Source organism: Micromys minutus (genome assembly GCF_963924665.1).
Source record: "Micromys minutus genome assembly, chromosome: 32".
NCBI lineage: Eukaryota > Metazoa > Chordata > Mammalia > Rodentia > Muridae > Micromys > Micromys minutus.
Window position 1 is genome coordinate 5,477,405 of NC_137967.1, and position 19,869 is coordinate 5,497,273.

Consider the following 19,869-nt stretch of genomic DNA (forward strand, 5'->3'; position numbering starts at 1 on the left):
GCATCCCCAGAGCCTGCAAGTCCTTTATCTCTTCCCCCTTCTCAGCAATTCTCTCCACTTCTCAGTGTCAGCCCTCCATCCCCAATGGTGGGGATCCCCAAATCTAGATGGCTCCTAGGCCCACCCTCCCTGCCATGTGACCAGAGGGTTGTGCAATCCAGACCCCTCCCAGAGGGGATTTTTGAGGAGGGCCCCCATGGCCCGCCCACTGGGGGGTGGGTAGGCGGGGGCTAGGCCAAAGTATATATAGGGGTGGTGGCCAGAGCCAGCTTAGCCTGCTCTGAACCACCATGCTTGCTCTGGAGGCTACACAGTAAGTGGGTAACCCCCCCAAAACCTGTTCTTGGGACCCCACCCCACCCCACTCAGCCTCCTCAGCTTCTGTGGTACCCAGAGGGGCAGGTGATAAAGGGGTAATTCTCCATCAGTTCTGTCTTGCTAAAGAGGGTTCCAGGGATGGCATGTTCTGGAGACACTCTTGTCCTGCCTAGGTCCTTCCAAGTGTGCCGTCTGTCCTTGACATCGAACTGCATGACTCGTCTCTGACACTCTGCACCTTGAGTTTTGTCTGTCTCTAGTTTCTTCTGTCTGGCTGATTCCTTTGGTTCCTGGTTCTGCCCTGGCTGCCCATCCTGAGGCACAGGAAAATGCTGCTTTGCCCCCCCCCCCCACTTACTGTGTTCTTTTCTAACCCAGCCCTTCAGATCATTGCTGTTCCTAGTCTCAGCTGGACTTATTAAGACACTCCAGCCCAGTTCTCTGGCCACCCTGTCCCCAGCTGTCTGGGGACTTTCTCCTCTACTTTCCCTGCCTCCCCCAGTGTCTGCATGCAAATCCCAGGGAGAGTGGGGGACATTTGCCTGGCACCCGCCCCCTACTTCCTGTCCCCATAGGGGTGTGGGGGTGACTGAGGGGGAAGGCTGGGCACACACAGGGACAGCCACTGCAGAGCTGTGGTGGTGATCACAGCTGCCACTACCTCCCCTCTGGGCCCCACAACCACTTTGAGACTCAGGTGGCTGAGGGCGGCCCTGACATGCCCCTGTGTCTCTCTCCTACCAGGCTGGATGGCCCACACTTAAGCTGTTTGGTGAGTTGGAGGCCCCTGGGGATATAGCGGCCCAGCATGACCCATGGGAACTAACCTTACTAAGATCGTCTACTTCTGGCCTCCGATTCCAGTCTGTCTCTCTCTGTCTCCCCTAATCCCATCCTCAACACACCTCTCTGCTATTTTTCCCAGACTCGGGAGCTACTTCCGTGACCTTGCGTACTGTCTACCCCGTGCTGTCCCTGGACAGCTCCTTCTTGGGGATTCTGCACCTTATATCTCTTAACTGTAGTATTTTGGACACCAACTGTTTTCTTTAACATTTTTGAACTCATAAGCCAAACAAGGAGACTCTTCCTATGGTGGAGCAGGCCTTTCTGCTTTGAGTTCTGTGGGCCTTTGTTGGTTTTATTGTGTTTTAGTTGAGACAGGATTACTTGACTTGTGGGTTGTTTGAAATTGATGCCTTAGGTGTGCATTGGTGAGTGTCTTCATTGTGCATTGTACACACCTCTGTAGCCACTGGCAGACCCAGATCTAGAAATTCTCCACCTTTCTGGAGTCCTTTCTTAGGCCCTCAATATTTTGTTCTGACTCATTTGGACTTTTAAAGTGACATATATTTAGGTCTTTTGGGCACCTGACCTCTTTCCTTCCATGATGTGTTAGGTACCCGCTTTTCCCCTTTTCTACATGGTCCACTGCTCACCAGAACCGGCTGGGCATAGTTTGTTTGTCTCTCTTGTTGAGATGCTTGTGATCCGGGGGATGAGCAGAGCTACCTCAGGATGCTGTGTGCATAAAGGTCTCCATCTCCCCCGCATGAACAGGAGGGGTGTGCGGGAGTCCATGGGTAGTAGTTATCTGCTTCAGGTCTAGCCTCTGCTACCACGACAATGGCTGTGGCCGAAGCTACATACAGTTGTTGAGATAAACTGGTGTTCTGTTAAAGAAGGTGGCGAATGCCTGTCACCCCATACTCAGAGGATGAGGCTAAACAGTTGCTCCAAATGCTGGGCCAGCCTGAGCTACAGAGTGAGTTTCTGGGTACCAGTTGCTTACTGGGAACTACTGGGTTTCCTTGAAGGTCAGAGCCGTGGCAGATGCTAGCTTCTGGGTGTGTCTTCTTCATGAATTCAGTCTCTGTGTCTCTATTTGTTTCTGTCCCCATTGGCCACCCCCTTCTCTTACCTGTCTATCAGTCTTCCCAAAGGTTGGGGAGGGAGTGTCTCCAAGGCCTGAGATGACCCTGTCCTCACCCCAGCAGTACCCAGAAGGTGTCTTCTATGATCTGGACAGCTGCAAGCCCTTCAGTTACCCTGACTCAGATGGGGGCCCTGGTGAGTGACCCCAGCTTCATACCATCTTGGGCCCAGTTCACAGAGGGGGATCTGAGGCTCATGGGAGCTCTCCCCTAGCATGGCAGCCCCTCCCAAGCCACCTCCTCCCCCACCTCCCCTATCTGCTCTCCCATGCAAATTCTGGGGTCAGAGATTTGCAAGGCTCACAAAGGCCCCTCTGTGTGGGACCTTGAGGGTGCGGGTCTTCTGACCTTCTTCAGCTACTAACTGTGACCCTTCTTCAGATTCCACATGGAGCTGGACAGAGGCCCCGCCTGTCCCTGCCATTGCTCCCTATGAAAACTTTGATCCTACCACGGCTGCCTTTGCCCACTCTCCGGCTGTGCAGCTATGCTATGGTCATGGTCCTAGCCCCTCCACCTACAGCCCCGTGGGAACCCTCGACCCAGCCCCCAGCTTGGAGGCTCTGGGGCCTGGCCTCCAGCTATACCCCTCAGAGGACTTCACCAGCCAGGTGAGGAGCAGGGACCGCTTAGAGGGAGAGTTCCTGCTTCACATTTCTTCTACAACTCCTGAAATGAACTTCTGGATTGGGGGGATGTAGGGAAGAAACCCTTCCAAGGTAGCTCAAGTGTCCCCTAGGCTCCCTACCCTATCCATCAGTTCAGAGGGCAGTTCCTACCCACGCCATCTACTGGCTGTATAGCTGGGGGCAACTGCCTCAACCTTTCTGTGTATTGAGACAAGAACCAAAGCCAGTGTCCACACTGTACAGGAAGATGGAGACCCATGTAGTGAGTGCCACAGAGGTTCGGAGGACCAAGGGAGTGGTGCGCAGGTGACCCTGGGCAGAGGTGGGAAGGACAAAGGGAGTGATGTGCGGGTGACCCTGGTCTTCCACAGACCCTGGGCTCCTTGGCTTATGCTCCGTACCCCAGCTCTGTGTTATCAGAGGAAGAAGACATCCTGCTGGACAGCCCCGCCCTGGAGGTCTCGGACAGTGAGTCAGACGAGGCTCTCTTGGCTGGATCCGAGGGGAGGGGATCTGAGGCAGGTATGTGGGGGTGGAGATTGAGTGGGGATGCTGACTGGGCGTGGGGGAAAGGATTCAGGAACCAGAGCTCCCTAAATATTAATACTTTCCAAGGAAGTTCCCAGAACCATGCTACTTGCCTGAGTGACCTTGGTCAAGGTCATCGGCCTTTCTGGACCTTGGTTTCCACTGTGCTCAAAGACACAGCAATAGCCAAAGGAAACCCAATATATACCCACAGTCCCCCTCTCCTTATACCTCCGTGTCTGACAGCCTTTCAGTCAAATTAGTCTCTGTCGGACCTCAGTTGCCCGTTTGCAAAACCTAGTCATCTTGTTTATAAACCCTCATTCACTGGGGGGATTCTAGGCAAGGGGCTCAGCCTCTTACTTTTAAGGCTGTCTCAGGAAGTCACCGAGGCTTATCTTGGACTTGGTGATCTTCGGTCAGCCTCTGGAGTCTTTGGGATAATTGGTCCGAGCCAACCAGGCCCAACTCAGTTGTGAAAACTAAAGTGTGGCAAAGGGGGTTGTAGAGCTGGGGGTTCCTTTAACGGACTTCCCCCTCTTAACGCGGGTATCCAACACCCTGCAGGTGCTCGCAAGAAGCTGCGCCTGTACCAGTTCTTGCTGGGGTTGCTCCTGCGCGGGGACATGCGCGAGTGCGTGTGGTGGGTGGAGCCAGGTGCCGGCGTCTTCCAGTTCTCCTCCAAGCACAAGGAGTTGTTGGCTCGCCGTTGGGGCCAGCAGAAGGGCAACCGCAAGCGCATGACGTATCAGAAGCTGGCCCGGGCGCTGCGCAACTATGCCAAGACAGGCGAAATCCGCAAGGTCAAACGCAAGCTCACCTACCAGTTTGATAGCGCGCTGCTGCCAGCCGCCCGGCGTGCCTGAGCGCCCAGCTGGGACCCCTTTCTAGCCCCTAAGTCCCAGTGCCCATGGGCCTCCCCAGAGTCTCCTGTGCCATGTATGGGATTCCAACCCAGGATGGTCGTGTTTGAGGGCGCACTGGTACATTCTACACGGTCCCGGAACGGCAAGTTTCTCTGTGAGGGCTCCTGGTGTTTGTCTGCGGTTCCAGAATCCACAGACACTTCTTGTGAGCCCAGTGATCTCACACGCCATTACATCAGCAGGTGGCGCTGCCCACAGTTCCCAAACCCCTGTGTCTGCTGGCTGGCTGGGTCCCTCTGTGCTCCCCCGAGACCCTTGTCAGATCTGAGATCTAGTTATGTTTGGAGCTCCCTGAGAACACTGCCACCCGTGTGTGACTTTTCTCCGTGTCCATTTATGGCTTTTGTCTGTTGGAGACAGGGTCTCACTATGTAGTTCAGGCTGGCCCCCAACCTGTAACGGATCCTCCTGACTTGGCCTCCTGAGTACTGGGATTACAAGGGTACCCCTTTTTACTACTTTTTACTCTGTAACCCAGGCTTTCCTCAAGCTTGTGGTGACCCTCTTGCCTCAGCCAACCCTCAGGACCCTCTAGGATCTATATGTCCAAGATAAGTTGTTGGGTAGGGGTGGGGTGTTCAGTGAATCTTATAGGCTAGGCCCTCCCTTCTGGGGTCCTTTGATCATATGGGAAGTTCTCTAGGCTCTTAGCAGCTCTGCACTCACGCGATGACTGTCCTGTTTGAGGTGCAACCTGTGTGTTGTGCTTGAGGGTCATACTAACCTTTGGTATGTGTGACAGAGGTACACCTGCCTGTGACAAGCCTGGTGCCTCTTGTTTTCGAGATTAGCTCAGGCTGGCCTTGAACTCACTGTGTAGCTGAGGATGACCTTGAGCCCCTGCCTCAGCCAGATTGCTCAGATGACAGGCAGCACCACTCGCCTGTTCCCTTTTTCTTAAGTCAAGGTCTATTTGTGTAGCTCAGACTCCCTGCCTCCGTGTCTGGAGTGCTAGATCCACAAACATGTTTTATCACACGTGCTTACCCATGCCATGGCTAAACAGACTTCTAGAGCTGGTCACTCCCCCACCCACAAGGCAGAGGAAAGCAGTTTTCATTGTGATCTTTCAAACTAGAGCGCATTCCCACAATCCAGATATCCGAATGTGAATCTTTGGACAACGGGTGACCTCTGGCCAGCTTTACAGGGGCCACATCTGTGCAGGCGTCCAGCCGAGGACCTGCTCAGAGCCTGCCTGTTTCACGCTGGTGAGACTTCTCACAACTGCCTGCTCCTGTTCGGGCCCAGTCTTTTACCTTACAAGTGCTTAGGTGGAGCAGGTTCAGACTGTGGGGTTCTCTTGGGTCTCCATGGCAGAATTAGAACCCAGAGCTTTGAAGTCTAAGTGAGCTGGGCCACCCAGCTTCCGACCCTCTGAGAAACAGACGATGAAGAGGCCCTTAAAACTCTTTCCGGCTCTGACTTACCTCCGTGGGTGGCCAGGAGGGGGAAAGATCATGGAAGATTCAGCTGTCCATGTGGTCAAGGCTAAGCTGGTACCAAATAAAATTATTTCTTCAAAACCCAACATCATCAGTCTGCATACATAATAAATAAAGCCCTACATCAAAATTAAGCCGTCTTGGGACCCTTTATCAGGAACTGCCCCCCTGCTCAATACCTGAGCTCTTCTGAGACAGGGAGGGGGGAGATGGGGAGAAAGCTGGTGGGCCAGGCTGGGGCTTGAATGTCAGAGATCGCTGTGTTTCCCACCTTTCCTTTCTGCTCACCCTCTGGCTTTTGTGTGTGTTTGAAGATAGGACCGTCCTTACATTGTAGTTCAGACAGGTCTTGAAGTCACGCCAATGTCCCTGTCTCCTCTCAGCCTCTGGAATTCCGGGATACAGGGATGTGTCACTGCAATGGGTCGCCGTGTGTGTAACTTGCCTGCTCCCTAGGGAGCGAGGTGGAAGTGTTTGCACAGCAACCAATGGCGTCACAGGGCTTAGTGCCCCCCAGAAGCCCGGAAGCTTCCGGCTGTTAGGGGATTTTTGGAAAGCAGAAAGGAGGAGGAGCGCAAGAAGTAAAAAGAGAGGGGGACAGCTTGTCTTTGATTCCCTGGGCCCTCACCCAGTCCCTTCCTCTGACACCCTCTTAGGCCAGCCACACCTGTGGTTCCCCAAGTCCGGCTCCTTCTTCTTACCCCCTCCTCCCTTCTGGTGCTGGGAAGGAGCCGGGCCCGGGCAGCCCTCCAGGGCCTTCCCGGCCTCTCTGCACTCCGCTGGTGACGGGCAGCCCGCCAGGCCGCTCCCTTGGGGACCCAGACCAGGACAGGGCGGGAGGGACACCGAGACCTCCTCCTCGACGCAGGCACCCGTCCTGCCTACGCGGGGAAATCGGACTATCCCCTTCCCGGCTCTGGTTTCTAGAAAACTCCTGACTGGGGCTGGCTAAGAAAGGCTTCAAGAACCCGCCCCGCCCGCGCCCTGCACCTGAGACTCCCAGCCCCCCTCCCCCTCCAGGACCCAGTATTCCCCTCCTCCTTCCTTTTCTTTTTTCCTCCTCTTCCTTTGCCCCTACACAGGCGTCCTCTCTGCTCCCCCCCCATCTTGTGCGCTGCCCGCTTCTCGTTCCTTCTCCTTCCCCTCCTTGTTTACCCAGGACCTAAGGATCTGGACCCCTGCGCCCCCAGACTCTGGAGTCCCAGTTCCCTTCTCTCTGAGGTTACAGAGAGGTGCAGTCTTTACCTTTGCACCTCCACAGATTCAGGTGTCCAAGCACTCCCACCCCATCCCCACTAGGGCCCTGGCATCCCTCCACTCCTGTCTACTCGCTATTTCTCACCCTTTAGAGCATGCAAGAGGAATGCGGGGCGGCCCTGCGCTGCCTCCTGGGAGTCTCAAGACTCCATAAAGGGCTCCTCCTGGAGACCCACCTGTCCCTTGTAGGGTCTGGCTAGAGCCACTGCGGTCCCAGGTCCTAGGAGCGGGAGAAGGTCGCTGACATGCCTGAGGCTAAACCAGGTGGCTGGCTCTAAACCTTCTTAGGGGTAGGGGTGGGGGGGTGGGGGATAGGGTGCCGATGAGGGGATGTCTCTACTATGGGAGGAGGGGGTCCTTTGCTTGTTCCTACATCTAAGTAGAGTGTGGGTTCCTTCTCCTCTTGGGGAAGAAGGACTTTTTCTGTGTGCACAGATGGGTTCCTTCCTAGTGCAGGATGGGTGAGGTCTATAGTCTGTGTAGGGTCGGGAGTCCCCCTTTCTCTTCCCGGACTGGGAGACCCATCTTGGGTTGAAATCTTGGTTGTGCAATTATAACTTGGCCTCGGTTGGTTTTCTTTCTCTCCTTCCCTCTCTCCTTGCTCCCTCACCGCCCCCCCCCCCAACTCTCCAGGCTGGCCCAGGCTGGCCCCAAACTCACTCTGGGCTAAGGCTGGCTGGGAAGTCCTAATCTTACTGCCTCAGTCTACTAAGACTGGGTGGCAGGCATGTGCTACCACACCCTGCTAGGGGCCTCCTTTTGTTCTCTCTCTCTCTCTCTCTCTCTCTCTCTCTCTCTCTCTCTCTCTCTGTGTGTGTGTGTGTGTGTGTGTGGTGTGTCTCCTCTGTCTTTGTGTCTCTCTCTGTGTCTCTCTCTCTCTCCTTTTGGTTTTTCAAGACAGGGTTTCTCTGTGTATCCCTGGCTCTGGCTGACCTGGAACTAACTCTGTAGACCAGGTTGGTCTCAAACTCACAAGAGATCCACCTGTCTTTGCCTCCCACGTGCTGGGATTAAAGACACACACCACCACCACCACCTGACAATATAACTCTCTCTCTCTCTCTCTCTCTCTCTCTCTCTCTCTCTCTCTCTCTCTCTGTCTCTGTGTGTGTCTTTTTCTTGAGGCTGATGGAATCTTGCTTGTGTGCTGCCGGGGCTCAGTTTGAGGATAGGGTCCTCTCCAGCTGGAGAGCACCCTCGAGGTAGTGGAGTCCCCTCACTGAGTGAAGATTGGGGACCATGGGGCGCTTCTAAGGACACAATAGGACTCCGTGTGCAGGGAATGATATGCTCTGTGAAGATGAGACCCCCCTTGGCGTGGGTTTCTGTGAAGGAATTATGTGTTTCTCTCCCACGGGTGGAGCCCTCTTCTTCCTGATATGCTGGAGATGGAATCCAGAGCCTCCTACCTGCCTGGCAAATATTGGCTGTGTCTCAGCACCCCAGTCTCTACATTTGCAGTTAGCCATACTCCTTGGGGGCAGGGACAGGGACAGTCCATATGTTGGCTGGGCTTTCTTTTTTTTGTGCAAGCGGGCACTGCACACAGCCCTGGTGTCACCTTCCCCAATAGCTGGTCTCCTGGGGTCAGCCCATCTGAGGTAGAGACCAGCTCCTTTGCGTAGACTGGCCCATGGGTCAGTGACCCGCACCACATGGGGAGACTGCTGTGGTCAGCACCAGTGTCTAATTTCCATCCCAAGGGAAGGGCTAATTATACCCCAAACCTGAAAGGTCAGGCTGATGGCCAGAGGCTGGGGTGAGGCTACAAGGGAAGGGGGAACCTGACTCCACACTCGGGGTTGGGATCAACTTATGCCTGGAACAGGGCATCTGTACCCCACTGTTCCTACCTCCATCTGAGGGAGCAGGGTCCGGGCGAGAAGGTTCGAGGCCTGGACCCCTGGTTCTGAGGAAGAAGGCCTGGGTCAGGCCTCTAGATTCTGGGGGAGAGAACCATTTTATGCTGAAGTTTCAACTTCTATGTTACAGCGGCCAAAAAGGCCCCCAAAGGCAAGGATGCCCCAAAGGAAGCCCCTGCCAAGCAGACCCCTGCTGCAGAGCCCCCCAAAGGTGAGGTGCCCAGGACTCTGCCAGCTCCCCCACCCCCCAGCCCTTCACACTGTTTTAGACCTTTCTTGTCTCTTTCCTATAGCTGTACAGGGTCAGAGCCACCGTCCTTCCTGACGTCCCAGTGTCCTAGGCCGGCACCTCACTCTGAGTGATGTCTCAAGCAATCCTTGCCCAGTTCCCAAAGCCTGGGTCCATTTTTACATGCCCTTAACCCATTCAAGACAATCCCGGCCATAACCTGCTGGCCCTCAGATGGGAAAATTGAAGCCCCAGGGTCTGAGAGAGCCTAGCGAAGCTCATGTCCTCTGGATTAAGATCCAAGACATCCCTATGATCTCTGCTTTCTGACCCCTCCAGATCACTGCTGATCCCCCTAATCCTTTCTCCTGAACAGAGGCCCCACCTGAGGACCAATCTCCAACCGTGGAGGAGCCCACAGGCATCTTCCTGAAAAAGCCGGACTCTGTGTCGGTGGAGACTGGTGAGCATTTAGGAAGGAGAGTCTAGAACCTGAGTCTGAGGGAGTAGCGTTCAGACTGGACCTCCTGCATCTGAAGGAGGGCTAAGGAGGACCCCTGGGTCTGAGGAAGGAGAGAGCTGGGTCTCGAACTCAGGGTCCTTACTACCTCTCTCCTCCAGATAAGGACGCGGTGATTCTGGCCAAGGTGAACGGGAAGGAGCTCCCAGGCAAGCCCACCATCAAGTGGTTCAAGGGGAAATGGCAGGAGCTGGGTAGCAAGAGCGGAGCCAGGTTCAGCTTCAAGGAATCCCACGACTCTGCCAGCAATGTGAGACCCCGACGGAACCAGAGGCGGGGCTGGCTACCGGGCCGGTGCTCATGGAGCTCTGGCGCCCCCTAGAGGGTGGCTGAGGTCGACTGGGTGGACTAACAATGCGGGCGGGGGGGGGGGGGGTGTGCGAAGTGCTTTGGGGCCGGTGCGGGAACTTGGGGACTGTGAGTCTCAAGCACCCGCCACCCTGGCCCCCAGGTGTACACCGTGGAACTCCACATTGGGAAGGTGGTCCTAGGGGACCGCGGGGATTACCGTCTAGAGGTCAAAGCCAAGGATGTCTGCGACAGCTGCCCGTTCAACGTGGATGTGGAGGGTGCGCTAGCAGGGGCGCTGGCGGGGGCGCAGGCGGGGCCGGGGGCGCTGCTCGGGTGGGAGGTTCTAGACACCTGGGGTGGATGCAGGTGTGGAGATGAGGTGGTCATAGTCTCTTGGAGGAGAGGGTCCAGACCCAGTAATGGGAAAGGGGCAGACAAGGTCTCCAGGCTTTGCATAGGATGAGGGGTACAAGTGTTTAGCAATTGGGATGCCCATGCAAAAGCTTAGGAGGCTTCCAGGTTTGTGTAAGTGAGCTGAAGGCTTGGGTGGACGGGGCCTCCTGCCTCATAGAATTTGGGTGTATGTGTTCAAGAAGGGGTGCAGAGTCCAGGTAGGTTTAGGAGCAAGCAGGGATCCTGCAGCCTCCGGAGTTCTGCAGCTCACAGTGTGTGGGGCTTGAAAGCAGGAGCTGCAGGGATGAGATTGCCCTGGCCTGGAGTAAAGATCTGCAGGCTGGAGGGTGGGCGTGGCGACCAGCGGCACTCCAGAGAGTAGAGAAATCGTCCCGTTAACACGCTTTCCGTCCAGCACCGAAGACGAGGCAGGGTGGTTGGTGCCAGCCCCAAGTGCGCCTGGGTTGTACAGCAAAATCCTGTCTCAAAATAAAGAAATAAAAATAATATTTTTTAAAAAACGGGAAGAAGACGCAGCAGAAAGTTCTCTGTTCCAGACAGACAGACAGACAAGAGAGATGGATAGATACAGAGAGCACAGAGACAGTGTGTTAGCCCAAAAGATGGAGGAAAATGTACCCAAAGAGGTTGTGAATCGTGAATGCCATGACAGGACATCCTGGTCTTCATTTGCCTCACTTTTCCCCATCATCTGCCCCCAGCACCCCGTCAGGACTCCTCCGGTCAGAGTCTTGAGAGCTTCAAGCGTTCGTGAGTGCCTCTGAGTCCTGGGGAGAGCTGTCTTACTGTCACTGAGAATCAAGGGAGAGTTTTCTTGGGAGGTGGAGATGGGGGGCAAGGAGTGGGGGCCCTGGGGTAGATCTTAGTGAGTTCCCACCTCCTCTTAATGTTTCCAGCGGTGACGGGAAGTCAGAGGATGCAGGCGAGCTGGATTTCAGCGGCTTGTTGAAGAAGAGGTGAGTTGGCCTAGCTGGCAGAGGGGACAGGTGGGGTCACAGGAGAGGGACAATAGCCAAAGTGCCAACACCTCACTTCTTACGAACCTCCCTGACTTTTCTCCTTTTCTATCCACCTCCCCTTCCTCCTTTCCTGGCATTCTCTTCCTCCCTTTATCTCTCCCTCCCTCCCTTTCCTTCTTTGCTTCATTCTTTTCTTTTTCTTTTCAAGTGGTGTATAAGTGTGTGTGTAGGGGGCAGAGGTTGATTTCTGGTATTTTCCATCGCTCTCCACTTTGTGTGAGTGTGTGTGTGTGTGTGTGTGTGTGTGTGTGTGTGTGTGTTTCTGAGACAGTGTCTCACTATATAGCTTTGACTGGCTAGGCAGATTGGCCTCAAATTCATAGAGATCTACTTGCCTTGAACACTCAAGAGCTGGAATTAAAGGCTAGCCTAGCCTTCCACTTTATTTTATTTTTTTTTTAGATTTATTTATTTATTATATATTAGTACACTGGAGTTGTCTTTAGACACACCAGAAGAGGGCATCAGATCTCATTACAGATGGTTGTGAGTCACCATGTGGTTACTAGGATTTGAACTCAGGATCTCTGGAAGAGCAGTCGGTGCTCTTAACCACTGAGCCATCTCTCCAGCTCCCACTTTATTTTTTGAGATAGGCTTTTTCACTGAGCCTGGAATTCTATAGGTCGGGCTAGAGCAAGCTAAGGAGCTCCAGGCATCCAGAACACTCCGCCCCACCCCTACCCCAGTGTTTTATTTTCATCATGGGTTTGGCCTCCATACCTGTGGAGGCCAGAAGAGGGCGCTGGATTCCCAGGAGCTACAGGTGGTTGTGAATCGCCTGACTGAGGGACTGAATCCGGGTTCTCTGGGAATCCTGTGTGTGCTTTTACCTGCAGATCCCCGTCCTCCATCCCCAGCCCACACCTGACTTTTACAGCCTTAGGTCCTTACGCTTGCTCGGCAAACACTTGGCCCACTGTGCCATCCCTCTGGCCTCCATCCCTAGGTTTTCGCTTTATTCCAGAACCGTCTGGTCTATATCTTCATTCCCATCAGCCCAGCCACACACCGTATGCGTTCTGTCAGCCCCCTGCCCAGCAAGCCCTTGAAGCTGTGAATCCACCCTGCTCCCGGGTCTTCCGCCCCCTACTGGTCCAGCTCTGCATTTCTCCAAACTACACCTGCCCATCACTGGTCCCCACCAGCAATCCATCCGCCCATCTGCCCCATCGCTACTCTTCTCCCGTCAGCTCCCGCACAACCCAGCCCATCAGCCTTTTTCTTTCTCTTCTTTACCCCTCACTGACATGAACCCTCACCCTTTGAGCCGGCCCCTTAGAGCTTCCTGTTAAACTTAGTAGTGTATTCTGTAGGTGAAAAAGAAATCGCATCGGGGCCGTGAAGATGGCTCAATCAGTAAAGCGCTCGCTGGGAACCACATGAGAAGGGAGAAAACAGACTCCTGAAAGCCATTCATGCTATGGTGTGTGAGTGTACACGTGCACACACACAAGCACATGTATACGTGAACGAACCCAACACATGTGTGCAGACACACATGCACACACAATACAGACATGGAAACATTTAGACATAAGGTGGAGAAGTTATTGAAGAAAGGCAGTTGATATCAGCTTCTGGCTACACACAGAGAGGCACACATGTATACACACACACGTGCACACACACACGTGCATATACACACGCACACACACGTGCACACACACGTGCACACACACATGTGCACACAGCGGAATGGATAGATTGTGAAAATTTATTGTTGTTCTTTAGAACACACTCTCTGTCTCTGTCTTTCTCTCTCTGTCTCTCTCTTTCTCTCAGGTATCCACTATATTACTGGCCATGTGTCCACCTTTCATGGCTTCTCTGTCTCTGTCTCTGTCTCTCTCTGTCTCTGTCTCTCTGTCTCTGTCTCTGCCTCTGTCTCTGTCTCTCTCTGTCTCTGTTTCTGTCTCTCTGTCTCTCTGTCTCTCTGCCTCTGTCTCTGTTTCTCTCTCTCTCTTTCTCTCAGGTATCCACTATATTACTGGCCATGTGTCCACCCTTCATGGATTCATTAATCCCACTGACAGCTCTGCTTACTGACTCGTTCCTTCTTAGTTGGTCACAGGCTTGGCCGTCTTATATCCAACAATGACCCAATACTTGTTCAATCCTCCTAGCTAGGTATGCGTGTCCCCTGCTGTTCTCCACCCACTCATCCGTCCGTTTATCTGTCCTCTCACCCTTGCTCTCGATACCAATACAATATTCATGTCCCAGGTTCATTCACACACCCACTCTCTGTCCCTTCCTTCTCCTTCTTGAAGATCCCTGCATGCGTTCCTTCCTTCATGCCCCTCGTGTGAGTCCTTCTGTCCACTAGGCACTGGGCTGTGAGGCACAGAAAAGTCCCACTTGATCCTGGCCTGACTCCTTCAATGCCTTGGGAAGACGAGACAGGTCCAAAGACAGAGACACACACGAGGCAGTTTGGTGTGGTCGGAGGAGGTGTCTGCAAGGGTCTGAGACCTGAAGGGAAGTGGGTCAAGTGGCCTTGGAGGATCACAGACACTTCTCAGAGAAGAAAGCACAGGGGTTAGGGTTTGTGGGATAGAAAGGGACACAAAATCAGGGGCATAAGAGTCTGGAGGCAGTGAAAAGCTCTGGGAAGCAGAGAAGGCCTGGAGTGCTAAGGGCGGGGCGTAAAGCTGCTGGCATGGTGGTGATGGAAAGGTTAGTGAAGGCAGGGAGAAGCCATAGCAATATTGAGAACCCGGAGGCTTCTGATGTGGATGTTGGCAATGTTCTGTGGGGACCATGAGTGGAAAAACCTAGAAAGGAAGGTGACTGATGGATATTTGCTGGATAAGTGATGGATGCATGAGTGGATGGGGAGATGGGCAGAGAGGTGAAGGAATGGATGGATGAATGGATGGGTGGGTGGGTGAATGGGTGGGTGGGTGGATGGATGGGTGGGTGGATAGATGGGTAGATAGATGGGTGGATGGATGGGTGGGTGGGTGGGTGAGTGGATGGATGGGTGAGTGGATGGGTGGGTGGATAGATGGGTAGATAGATGGGTGGATGGATGGGTGGGTGGGTGGATGAGTGGATGGATGGGTGAGTGGATGGGTAGAAAATGAAAGGACCCATGGATGGATGGTCACATAACAAAGTTCACCATGGGGGTGGAGAGGTATCCTAATCTCCATACTGGCATCCCTGCTCCCCCAGGGAAGTAGTTGAGGAGGAGAGGAAGAAGAAGAAAGATGATGATGACCTGGGCATTCCTCCGGAGATTTGGGAGCTCCTGAAAGGGGCCAAGAAGAGCGAGTACGAGAAGATTGCCTTCCAGTACGGCATCACGGACCTCCGTGGCATGCTGAAACGGCTCAAGAAGGCCAAGGTGGAGGTCAAGAAGAGTGCAGGTCAGCACTGACCCAAGGGAGATGGGCATGTCCTCCAACACAGGGGATGTATACCACGGACCCAGCTTCTGGTAGTCCTCACCTGGCAAGTGGTTGACCTCACTCTCAAGGGTCTGTAAGCCCACAGGAGCCTCCAGACTTGACCTCGCAGAGACTAAGGTCTGGGGGGAAGACCTGTCTTCTAGAGATGATCAGGGCTAATGCTCCTCTCTGCCCCTGGTCTCCTGACCTCAATGCTGGTCATCTTCATATCCCTTGGTCTGTCCTCTACCTTGTGATCCTCTCTATATCCCTAGCCTTCACTAAGAAGTTGGACCCAGCCTACCAAGTAGACAGGGGCAACAAGATCAAGTTGGTGGTGGAGATCAGTGACCCAGACCTTCCTCTCAAGTGGTTTAAGAATGGCCAGGAGATTAAGCCAAGCAGCAAGTATGTACAGTGCACAGTGCAGTTGCCATAGAGGGCGATTTGGAGTGAATGCCCAGAAATAAGAGTGGGTTCCAACCTTTCCCTTTGGTTGTGTTCTCTATAATGGCTGCTCTCACACCAGGTATGTGTTTGAGAACGTGGGGAAGAAACGGATCCTTACGATCAACAAGTGCACGCTGGCGGATGACGCTGCATACGAGGTGGCGGTCAAAGATGAGAAGTGTTTCACCGAACTCTTTGTCAAAGGTGGGGCTGGCTCCAGCCTGAACCCGGGGAGGGAGGGAACTGAATGGGTCCTGAAATTGCTGGCTTCCTCTCTCCCACATAGAGCCTCCAGTCCTGATTGTCACCCCGCTGGAGGACCAGCAGGTGTTTGTGGGTGACCGAGTGGAAATGTCGGTAGAGGTGTCTGAAGAGGGTGCACAGGTCATGTGGTGAGTTGAGCTTTGGTTTCTGAGCCGAGCGCAGACAGGGGGTTTTAGGTTCTTCACCTCAGCCATGGTCTCTGGCAGACCCCAAACTCCCCGGGAGACTCTGTTCCCACTCAGGAGGCACCTGAGACCTCCGCTAACCAACTCCCCCTTTACTCTCAACCTCAATTCTAGAGCTGACCTCAGTTTGTCCTCTTCAGGACCTGATGAATTAAACATGAATTCATCCATCAGTCAGTCATTTGTCCTTAGATGTATCCATCTATACATCTGTTACCCACCTGTCATGCCTGCAGGCATCCATTTTTCTATTATACACACACCACCATCCTACCCACATCCCTCCATCCATGAATTAGCCATGTATCCTTGTGGAATCCATTCACCTCTCATCCTTCCTCCCAGACACAGTCAGCCCTTCTTTCCACCATCACATTCACCTGTCTACCCATCATCCCTCCACCTGTCGTTATCTACCCAAACACCATCCTTCTATTCCTTTTCTCCTCTTTCATCCATCACCATCAATCAATCAGTTTGTTCTTCATATATTCATGTCTCCATCACTATTAATCTATCTGTTCAGTCTTCATCTATTCATGTCTCCATCACCATCCATCTATTTGTTCAGTCTTCATCTATTCATGTCTCCATCACCATCAATCTATATATTCAGTCTTCATCTAGTCATGTCTCCATCACCATCAATCTATATATTCATTCTTCATCTAGTCATGTCTCCATCACCATCCATCTATCTGTTCAGTCTTCATCTATTCATGTCTCCATCACCATCAATCAATCTGTCTGTTCAGTCTTCATCTATTCATGTCTCCATCCATCCCTCTACCCAACCTCTTCATTAACTCATTCAGCCATTCACCTATTATCTTTTTAAAAAAGATGTATTTATTTTATTTATGTGAGCACACTGTCGTTGTCTTCAGACACACCAGAAAAGGGCATCAGATCCCATTGCAGATGGTTGTGAGCCACCATGTATGTGGTTACTGGGAATTGAACTCAGGACCTCTGGAAGAGCAGTCAGTGCTCTTAACCACTGAGCTATCTCTCTATCTCTACCTATCATCTTTCAACCCATCATTGTCAAATCATCATTCATTTTCATTCATTTATTCACCCACCCAATCTCTACCCCTTCATCCATTCATCCCCCATATAAACCAGCCACATGCCTACCTATCACAGCTCTACCCACAGTCTACCCTTCGACCCTGAGACTACTGATCTGTCTTCCCTCCACTCAGGATGAAAGACGGTGTGGAGATGACACGGGAGGACTCCTACAAGGCACGCTACCGCTTCAAGAAGGATGGGAAACGGCACATCCTCATCTACTCTGACGTGACCCAGGAGGATGGGGGGCGCTTTCAGGTCATAACCAATGGCGGCCAGTGTGAGGCTGAACTCATTGTGGAAGGTATGGCTTCCTCTCAGAGGGCTGGGTGAAAGCCCTAGGGCTCCAGACCAGAGTCCTCTTCTACCCCAATGTGGCCAGACCCTCCATCTTGTGCCCAGACCCTCCATCTTGTGCCCAGAGTGGTGCTGTGGGCATCGTGACCTTCCTGCTACACTACTATTTCTCCCCCACCTCACCACACACAGCTGAATGAGGTCTGTATTCTGGCTGACGTGCATTCCATAGGATCTCATGCCCTATGAGTCTATATTTCTCAAAAAAGAAAGAAAAAAGAAAGAAAGGAAGGAAGAAAGAAGTAAAGTAAGACAAAAACCTACTTCATTTCCAGTCAAATAAATGTTTTTCCATATGTGGCCATTAAACCAAGGAAAAGTGTACACTGAGCTGAGTCCCAGGAGTGGACTGATAAGATGGGTTCTCATTTCTAAGTAAAATATTAGGAAAATTAAATTGCATCTTATCAGGGCACACTAGCCAAGACTTCTACCACTTAGCTACACCCCGGCTTCTCTATGGGGGATTCTAGGCAGAGGCTCTGGGCATGGCCCAGCCTGCCTCAGGACCTTTGCATATACTCCAGGAGGCTTTCAGCCATCTTTGTGGCATTTCCCTTGCCCTTCTTAGGTCACCTCAATCTTAATTCATGGCATTTCCTTGTTCACTGTCTCCCACTAGAACGTGGCCCTCCGTGCTCACTCAGTAGGTAGTTTGAAGCTCACTCATCATTATTTCTCCAGCACAGCATTCAGCACATAGTGGGTGCTCAGTAGTCCTTGTGGTCCTGCTTGGAGTGGTCAGGTTCCCGCCCTTTCTTCCTTTTTACCCAGAGAAGCAACTGGAGGTCCTGCAGGACATCGCGGATCTGACCGTGAAGGCCGCGGAGCAGGCTGTGTTCAAGTGTGAGGTGTCTGACGAGAAGGTGACCGGCAAGTGGTACAAGAACGGGGTGGAGGTACGACCCAGCAAGAGGATCACCATCTCCCACGTGGGCAGGTGAGGCACGGGCAGGAGAGACTGCGGTGTGTGAGTCCTTGGATTGGTTGAGTGGGACACGCGTATCAGTTAGCTATGGCTGAGTAATGGACTCACCGGTTTAGAAGAAGCGTTGCTTTAATCCGAGTCTGTGGGTCGGTCGGGAGCTGCCTGATCCATCAGAATCTCGCTGCCAAGGCACGGTGTGGGGAGAGGTCAGTTAGGACCATATTTGAGACACACAGGAGAGCAAGAGGTTAGAATTCAGTAGGTAATGTGTGGACCCCAGGACAGATACCTGCCCATCCGCTGAATGCTGGAGAGCCGTGGCTGCAGCCCAGAGTCACACCCTCCTTGGTTCTTTCGTGAGAGCTGTTCATTTTTCATGAGTAACTGTAGCTGCTGGTGACATTGGTAACAACGGTGACAGTCTTGATGCTGATGGGGTACTTCCTGAGTTACAGCCTCCCCCCAGATGTTTCACAACTCCGAGAGAGTGTCATTGCCTCTGTTAATGGGCGAAGAAATGGAGGCACAGAGAGGTTTGGTAGCTTGCCCAAAGTCACACAGCTAAGAAGTGGGGCTCAAGCTCAGAGGCCGGTACATGACAGAACCTCAAATAAGAACGGTGGCTGTGGGCTGGAGAGATGGCTCAGTGGTTAAAAGCACTGGATGCTCTTCCAGAGGTCCTGAGTTCAAATCCCAGCAACCACATGGTGGCTCACAACCATCTGTAATGAGACCTGATGCCCTCTTCTGGTATGTCTGAGGACAGCTACTGTGTATATAGAATAAATAAATAAATCTTAAAAAAAAAAAAAAAGAACAGTGGGTGTGCAAACACAAGGACTTGAGTTCAGATCCCCACACATGTTTGAAACACGGTAGACAGAGGAGGATTCCTGGAGTTTGCTGGCCACACAGCCTAGCTTAATTGATGAGACTCAGGTCCCACTGAGAGGCCCTGTCTCCAAATGAAGACGAGCTGGAGAGCTGTCATAATGACCAGGAGCACTGGCTGCTCTTGCAGAGGACTCAGGTTCAATTTTCAGTACACACATGATGACTCACAACCATCTGTAACTCCGGGAGGGTCTAGTGCCCTCTTCTGTCCTTTGCAGGTACTGCACACACATTGTGCACATACAGATGTGAAGGCAAACATGCACTCATATAAATCTTAGGGGGAAGAAAAGTAGATGGTGCCTAAGGAATGACACAGAAGGTAGATCTCTGGGCTCCACATGAATCTCATATTGGCATACAGGGTGACCGGCCTGGCCCCACCCACTTCTGGCCCGGCCCCACCCACCTCTGACCTGGCCCCACCCACTTCTGGCCTTGCCCCACCCACCTCTGACCTGGCCCCACCCACCTCTGGCCTGGCCCCACCCACCTCCATTCTGCTTTATAGAATCCACAAGCTGGTGATTGATGATGTCCGCCCTGAGGATGAGGGAGACTACACATTCGTGCCTGATGGCTATGCCCTATCGCTCTCAGCCAAGCTCAACTTTTTGGGTAAAGACAGCTTTCCTTTTCTACTAGGGATGGGGAACCCACCCTCTCAGACCTTTAGGATCCCCGAATGTCTCCCCGCTGGATTGATAATTTTACAGTGGAGGTCATCACAAGTGTTTGTGGGGCCCATGGATGGAGAGAGTCAGATGAGATGTTTAGAGCACGGCTGGGGCATCTTTCCCTTCCCCAGGACCCCAGACTCAGTGCTTTCTCTGTCTCTGGATTATGAGGGAAAGATGAGGCAGGGACCTGAGAGTTTACCTCTAACCCTTCCATCTCTTTGTCCTTCCAGAAATCAAAGTGGAGTACGTACCCAAGCAAGGTAA

The 19,869-nt window shown here is 52.9% G+C and overlaps 2 protein-coding genes across 3 annotated transcripts in view; both read left to right on the top strand.

Moving 5' to 3' along the window:
- Positions 1–1,036: 1,036 nt before the first annotated feature.
- SPIB (Spi-B transcription factor) lies at positions 1,037–4,278 on the top strand (the record flags this gene model as incomplete). Of its 2 annotated transcripts, none has more annotated exons than XM_080908980.1 (5): positions 1,037–1,090; positions 2,316–2,391; positions 2,637–2,866; positions 3,256–3,406; positions 3,980–4,278. In XM_080908980.1, 5 exons carry the CDS (start codon positions 1,037–1,039, stop codon positions 4,276–4,278), a joined length of 810 nt encoding a protein of 269 aa, XP_080765106.1. The 2 variants fall into 2 exon arrangements, with proteins under 2 accessions (XP_080765106.1, XP_080765107.1); XM_080908981.1 differs by having other exon boundaries at positions 2,319–2,391.
- A 2,875-nt stretch (positions 4,279–7,153) lies between these two features.
- The window catches only part of MYBPC2 (myosin binding protein C2), a 24,228-nt gene continuing 11,512 nt past the window's right edge, over positions 7,154–19,869 (top strand). Inside the window, exons 1-15 of the mRNA XM_080908942.1 lie at positions 7,154–7,304; positions 9,033–9,113; positions 9,508–9,594; positions 9,753–9,901; positions 10,103–10,220; positions 11,058–11,106; positions 11,253–11,312; positions 14,556–14,749; positions 15,046–15,178; positions 15,300–15,424; positions 15,507–15,612; positions 16,878–17,050; positions 17,878–18,043; positions 19,437–19,543; positions 19,836–19,865. Coding sequence (XP_080765068.1) covers positions 7,286–7,304; positions 9,033–9,113; positions 9,508–9,594; positions 9,753–9,901; positions 10,103–10,220; positions 11,058–11,106; positions 11,253–11,312; positions 14,556–14,749; positions 15,046–15,178; positions 15,300–15,424; positions 15,507–15,612; positions 16,878–17,050; positions 17,878–18,043; positions 19,437–19,543; positions 19,836–19,865 — 1,597 coding nt within the window. The 5' untranslated portion in view covers positions 7,154–7,285. The remainder of the gene's footprint in view (positions 7,305–9,032; positions 9,114–9,507; positions 9,595–9,752; positions 9,902–10,102; positions 10,221–11,057; positions 11,107–11,252; positions 11,313–14,555; positions 14,750–15,045; positions 15,179–15,299; positions 15,425–15,506; positions 15,613–16,877; positions 17,051–17,877; positions 18,044–19,436; positions 19,544–19,835; positions 19,866–19,869) is intronic.